The sequence below is a fragment of the Ananas comosus genome, unplaced genomic scaffold (genome assembly GCF_001540865.1).
Source record: "Ananas comosus cultivar F153 unplaced genomic scaffold, ASM154086v1, whole genome shotgun sequence".
Lineage (NCBI taxonomy): Eukaryota > Viridiplantae > Streptophyta > Magnoliopsida > Poales > Bromeliaceae > Ananas > Ananas comosus.
Window position 1 is genome coordinate 1 of NW_017892156.1, and position 7695 is coordinate 7695.

Genomic DNA, 7695 nt, shown 5'->3' on the forward strand with positions numbered 1-7695 from the left:
TAATATGAACTGGGATTCGACGGATAATGGGAAACAATGCTTAGAAATCCTTGCTTTGAGCTACTACGACTTGCCTTACAACATGAAATCTTGTTTTCTTTACTTGGGAGCTTTCCCACAAGGTTCTGAAATCAGTGCCTCAAAATTGACCAAGTTGTGGATCGGAGATGATCTGATACCCAAAGAAGAAGGCATAACACTAGAGGGTACTGCAACCAACTACTTGGAGGAGTTGGCACAAAGGTGCCTGGTTGAAATAGTGAAGCGAGGACCTGATATGAGTATTAAAAAGGTAAGAGTCCACGACCTCTTGGGTGAGCTAGCAAAGTCAGAAGCAAGAGAGACGCGATTCCTTCGGGTAGAAACTATAACTAGTATTGAAGAGGAGTCAAAGCCCCAAGAGATAGCTGCTCGTCGTGTGGCGCTCCATCCAAGCTCCGATAAATTAACAGGAATTTTCAATGAAAAACTAAGAGCTCTTTTAGTTTTCCCCACAGGCAGAATCATCCAAACCTCTAGGGACAATAGGAAAAAATGGTGGTTCTGTGACTGGTCAAAAGATTGCTTCAACTTTTTTCGAAAAATTAATCGATCTGATAAAAGAATGGAATTCCTCAAAGTGCTCGAACTTGATGGATTTGAAGAAGGCGACAGGCTTGGACTTTATATTGAAGATATGACTAGATTAAGATACTTGGGATTGAAAGATACCAGTTTTGCGGCGATACCATATTTCAATGGGATCCCTCCACATCTGCAGACTCTAGATATAAGAGGTACATCTATCACAGAGTTGCCATCTGAAGTTTGGACGCTTACAAAGCTTCGCCACTTATACTTGAACTCAGTGCGTTTGCTGAACTCACAAGCATTGAGGTCTGGCATGCCACTTCATAATCTTCAAACCCTTAAAATCGATGATTATTATCAAAACACCAGGAACAGCCAATTGGTTGGGTGTCTTAAGTTGTTAAGTAGTCTGAACACTCTAACATTACGAGCCAACGCGATCCCTCAAAAGGTTTTTACAGCAACATCAACTCATGCAAAGTTACATAAGTTGAAGTTAGATGGAACATTGCAGCCCAATGAACTCTGCGGTATCGAAAATTTCGCACCTAACATCGCCGAGCTCACATTGTCTCGCTCAAACTTGCAAGGAGAGCCAACTCAAACACTAGGGCAGCTAAAAAACCTCAGGATTCTCAAATTGAGAGACGATGCTTGCCAATGTGAGAATATTTCTTGTTCTCCAGGCAGCTTCCCAAATTTATCTTATCTTGAGCTCAGCAACCTATGTCATCTAGCATTGCTCAACATTGAGCCCGGATCCTTTCCAAATCTTATGCACTTGTCTATCCATCGTTGCGACAATCTGCATGCGGTTCCGAATGGTCTGAATCACATCACCACCTTACAAGTTCTAGAATGTAAAGAGATGCCCTCTAGTTTCGTGAAGGAGATTAATGATTGGCGCAGGACGCATCCTGCTGTGAGAGTCATCATCCCAGACCGCCAGCCACCACAAGATCTTTCTCCAACAGCCTAAACATATCGGTAATTTGTCTTCCTACCTTTCTGTCCTCTTTCTCTTCTTCTGAAAGCTGCAGTTAAAAGCAACTTGTAGGTTGAAAACCAGCTATTTATCATATGTCAGATCCTGCTCTCTTATTGTACTCTTATTGTATAAACTTAGTTGGGCATATATTGCATGAATTGTGGGGATCACCATATACTCTTTCAGATTCTGGTTTAAGCTGAAGTGCTAAACCTAAATTCAGATCTGACAATCTATATTTGATCATATTACTATTATTGTAGATAGACAACATATTGATATACAAACTCTGCTATTTTGTGGAATCTTAATTGCTTGTTCTATGTAATTCAATGATATATTATGAATCTACTAACTTCCAACTATATTAGTAATGGTTACAATTTGATACATATGTCCTATATTAAATACTAATTCTTTCCTATGCTGAATAATATTTTCAGGATCAAAACATTTCTGTTCAAATCTGACCATAATTGGATGAGTTTTCTGGCGTAACTATTAATTTACTACAGTGATATGCAAAATTTTGTACATAAAAAAAAAATCTTAATTGTACCATTATCATCCAACTATATATTAAAATCTATGAAAACAAATTGAAATCTCCAACAAGGTTTGCGTATTCACACTCAATCGAGATCTGTTTCTTCTTATCACAATTGTGGAACAGTTCATAAGTTCCATAAAAACTAATGCATAAGAGAGAGATTTAAGCTGATTAACAAATAAAATTTTCAACCATAATTCACAAAATCACAAAATAATCTCCCTTCAAAACTAGAATTCACAAAATCACAAAATCAGAGACCAATTCCAAAACGTTTTCTCCAAAAAAAAAAAAAAACAAAACGAAAAAAGGCAAGAAAAAGAACAGGAGAGCAGATTATTATGAACAAGTGGAGGCCCGCGCTTCGCGGCGGGAAATTTATATTCCTAAAATTTGAAATTTACAATAAAATATTAATTTTAAAAAGATATTTTATCTTAATTTAGTTAGTATACTTTGAATATATAATTTTATACAGAGTTTTGTTGAATACAAATTGTCATGGATAATTAAGGATTTGAAACTGCCGTGATGGGAAATGAAAATATCTTTGATATTATTTTACTTTTTTCACTGATTTTTGGCTGAGACTAAAAGGTAGAGTCATGAAACAGAGTAAAACTTAATCTTGTTTACTTGTCTACCACTTCAGAGACAAAAAGCTTAGGCATTTAACTATGATTGGTTATTGCAAAAATTGTTCGGATATAGAGTTGGATCTTGTCCATGGGCAGAGCTAGAGAATGCTCTCTTGTTTAATGATGTGGAGGTTGAAAGCATCTGACCCACATGTTAAGGATGGAATTTATTGAGGATAATTTTTAGCCCTTGTTTTGCCTGATCTTTATATAGTTTCTCTACTCCAAGCAGCATCCGGAAAAAAATTAAATTAAATGTCCAAAGTTTGTGCTCCAGGAAAAGTTAAAATGAGCCTGAAAAAATCAGAAGCAAAATATCTAGTTTAAAAAGCTGTTGTGTCTGTCGCAGCAAAAAAAAAAAAAATCATTAGAATCTGAGCAAAACAAACTAATCGTATTGTTTTGAACACGCCCGCAAACCTGTGCCCTAAAAACCCTACAAAGATACTCTATATTATGATGATGAATTTCCAGTTGAAAGGGTCACTTTAAGTGGTGATGAGTATCTTTACATGTGTATTGGCAATTTGAATCATTCTCTTAAGAATTGAGTGTTATGTTAATAGTTGGTCTTAATTAGTAGTTTGTCAATAATTTTTTCGAGTCTCATATTTGGGACTTGTATCTTTCATCTTTTCCTTTTATTCTAAGCTAGAATCTGAGATTGTGTTGTGTTACTGGCATCGTTAATCCTGTAATTCTCTACAATGTTTTTCTTTTCTCTATTATGTAAATAAAATTTACTCTGCTCATAATATCTTAGTCTTTCTCAAGGTTCCCATGATACATAAAGCTGTAAAAATTTTACATTGCTAAATTCCAGTGCTCTTAAGCTGTGGCTTTATTTAAAGCCCATTTGGTATATGTTTACATAGTGTAGCTGGGCTTTTAGAAGTGAACGCTAACCATGAAAATTGCCAATACACATGAACCTTACTTCGACCCTCTCCAATAATTCAATGTGGACCTCAGCAATAATTCAAATTGCCAATACACATGTAAAGATACTCATTTCTAGCCTTAGCTAGATGAGTAGAGCTGGATAATCCAGTTGATCCCAGGCAAAACAAATAATGCACTAAACCTATAGTTTCAATAATGGACTAAACCTATAGTTTCTGTCTTAATTTGTAAAAGGCATATGTTCAATTAATTGTCCTTGTTTTATGCTTCTTCTGCTTGTGATCAATAGTTTTCAGATTCCTTGTTTTATGCACTAAACCTATAGCTAATTGATCTTTTATCTACAAGATCCACTATTCTTTGAGCATATTTGTTATTCCTAGGTATTTTACATCATGCTTTTGAATATGCTAGAAAAGTATTTGCTTTAGTTAATTTGAACAGATGAATAAGTTAATTCTTTGATACTAGCAAAAAAAAATTGAGTTAACTGCTTTTTAATTTAGTTTGACTGAATTTTTTTTTTTTCTATTTGCTTTATTTTAGTTGTGTTGAAGATGGATCTAACTTCAAATGAATTCTTGCCCGGCAACTGATGCAATTCGAAAGGAAAAGTTGTTTGAAGAGCTTTTGAAAGTTGAGGGACTCGTCGATGAGGATCGTATGGTTGCTTACGATATCTTAACATCTGATACAACCAAACTAACTGGATTTTACGGAATTCCGGCAGAGTTTAGAAAGGAATATATTGAGTATATTCTAACTACATGTAGATAAAGTTGTTTTATATTTTGCAATGACTAGAGAATATCAAACTTTGGTATTTTGTTTATGTTTTCAATGTCTATGAAGCGTTGAACTTATTTGTTGTTTACTTTCTATGATAGATGTTGCTTTCTTGTTTGGACTTGTTATGAATATTTGATGTTGCTTAAAAATTTTTATTTTTGAACAATTGTCTTTATTGATGATGATGCTATTACTGTTTCAATATTATAATTTTTGAGCTTGTTTGAAAATTATGATGCAAATTTTGTAGTTAATTTGCAATAAATATATCGAATTTGTTTGAACTGGTTAGTTTTAATTTTATATTACTACTAACATTACTAGCTAATAAAACAAACACATTAATCTATCTTTATGGTAATCTCAGATAATATGACTGCGCGAACCAAATACATTAATCTATCTTTCTGGTAATCTCAGATGATATGACTGTGCGAACCAAACATCGAAATGCTATATTCTTAGTAATAAGATGAGTGGGAATCAAATTCTTGGGTATCCTTTTACTTCTAGTAATCTATCATAGCGCGAACCAAACGCGCCCTTATATGCATCTAATAACTTGCTATGCTTTTGATTTTTTATTATAAATTCAGCTAGGTAATTCAAAATTCCATGATATTCTGAACATTATTGATTCGGCAGTAAAGTCAATTTGGATTGCAACGGTAAAATTTGAATCTTTTTGTATGTATCAAATATTTTGATATAAAACGTTTGTGTATGATGTGGAAAAGATATGATTTTATATACTTTTATATGCATCGAATATCTCGCTGTAATTTTATTTTATTATTATGAATTCAGGTAGGTAATTTGAAATTTCATGGTATTCTGAACATTATTGATTTGGTACTGAAGGTTCTTGCATGAGAACCCACGTATATATCAAATATTTTGAGATAGTTAAGCTGCGTTGTTGAGAGTAAGGAATTACACAGGAAGGTCTTTGTTGGCAAAGAATTTGTATATGATGGGAAAAAGATGTTATTAATATTAGGGTTTTTTAAAAGAGTTAGTGTATGATGGGAAAAATGTGTTATTAATATTAGAATCTTTTCAACAGAATAATTTTTAGAATTTAGAATTTATAATAAGAAATTAGATTTTAGAATTTTGAATTCATAATGTTAATTAATATAAAAGATTGGTCATGACAATAGTATTAAAACAAATAAAAGCATTTGGCGGCAAAAAATTTGTGTATGATGAATAAAACATGCTATTAATATTAGAGCGTCTATGACAGAACAATTTTGAGAATTTAGAGTTCGTTATAGATAGAATTCATAATTCAAATTTCAATTGCATGCTTTTTTCTGCTGTATATAAAAAGTTCAAATTAAGTGTCCAGAATTGTATGATCAAAGATGTTCATGGTGGTTTTAATTATATTTTTTACTGTTTAAATTAGTTTATACTGTGCCTAAGTTAATCTGGCAATGAATAATTTACAAAAGTTCAAATGATTTCAAAACTAAGTTATACAGTATCTGGAAATCAGTGAGAACTTGGTGCTCTACAAAATTAAACATAGTGAAAATATAATGTATCATGATATTTATTATTAGGAGAAGGTTAAAATCATTAACTTCATATAAATGTGCTGAATGAAATTTTAAATTCTTTTTTTTCAAAAACAATTGTACGTAAATTAAACATTAGAACAGAAATATAATTGTGGAATCGCCAAATTTTTAAAAAATAGTGAAATGTAAGACTTACAGGCCTCAAATCCCAGAACACCTGTCAACTGCATAGCTGTTTTTCAAACCTAATATTAGCGCACTCTAATCGAAAGTTCAGAGAAGCTAAATAATTTTATCTACGTTCGTTTGCAACAACAATTCAAAGCGCGAAGCCTTCAATAATGTAATACATCATGAACGATATACATAACTTATAAAGAGAGAAATGATTCAGTACTTTTTAAAAAAAAAAATAAAAAAGATCTTAACCGTTGATTAATAGAGGGTAAAAATGTAACTTTAATACTTAGCAGGTAAAAAGATTATTTTATTCAAGGTTAGTTTGGTAATTAAATAATACAATATTTAAAGAAATTTTTAATTGAGTTCCTAAATTAATGCATTAATTAGCACTAATTTAGGAAATTAATTGATTAACCAAATTTATGCAATTATTAGGCATTAATTTAGGAATCTACTTTAAATGTTTTAGTGTTTCTCAAATTATGCATTAATTTAAATTATACAAATTTTTGAAATAGTTTTATTTCTAAATACGATGAATTTAAATTTTAAAAATTAAATACTTAAAATTTAAAAGTGAAATTTAAATTAGAGGAATTTCATATTACTATTTAAAAACTAAATTTCTACCAAGATTTAAAATACAGTTTATTCGCACCAGTTTAAAACGTAATGCATAAAAAACTTAGAGAGTAAGATTTCTACAACTAGATTTCTCTAGAGAAATTTCATATTACTATTTAAATTTTAAATTCAATAATTTAAAAACTAGATTGAACCGATTAATTTGAATGATCAGACTTTGACCTATTCTATCAAGAATCTGATTTTAACCTATTGAACCGAATAACATTAAGAATAATTTGGAACAATTTGGAACCGGTAAAGATAATAAATATTTTTAACAGAATGATAATTTAACTGTTAGAGCTAATAAAAATTTTAAATATAATTTTAAACATATAAATTAAAAAGATTATAATTATTGGTGAGAAAAAAATAGTTAGAAATTTGAATTCGAATCTGACTAACAATCACAAAACTTATTTCCGAACTCGACGGATTTCAAAAATCCATATCCAAATTCAAAACTGACCAATTTTTCGAAACCCAAAACCAAACCTAAACCAGAAGACTAGAATTCAAACAATTATTTCTGTTTACCATATTTCAAAGTATTTATATGAAACTTAAATTTTTAAAATATAAATTTGAATATAATATTAAATTTTTAATTTAAAAGTGAAATTTAAATTAGAGAAATTTTATATTACTATTTAAAGTTTAAATTCAATGATTATATTGTCAAATCATTTGAAAATTTTCTTATATGAAATACCAAATTATGAAAGGAAAGATAGAGAGAGCAAAAGGAAACAAAGAAAAAATAAAAATTTTGAAAATATAGTAGATGTAATGACTAAATTGTCCATGTATTAAAAGACAAAAATATCCCTTTTTGAGGTACCTGGTAACCGGTACCTCTCCCAAAGTGACCTGCTATTGCAGGTCACAATTTTAAAAAAACTAAATCTGAGTCGTTGA

At 30.9% G+C, this 7695-nt stretch overlaps 1 protein-coding gene across 1 annotated transcript; it reads left to right on the forward strand.

The window, feature by feature from the left end:
* Positions 1-4: 4 nt before the first annotated feature.
* LOC109705329 (probable disease resistance RPP8-like protein 2) lies at positions 5-4601 on the forward strand (the record flags this gene model as incomplete). The annotated part of the gene is made up of 2 exons (XM_020226065.1): positions 5-1557; positions 4196-4601. A coding segment is annotated over one exon (1545 nt), but the record flags the coding sequence as incomplete, so codon positions are not given.
* Positions 4602-7695: the final 3094 nt, after the last annotated feature.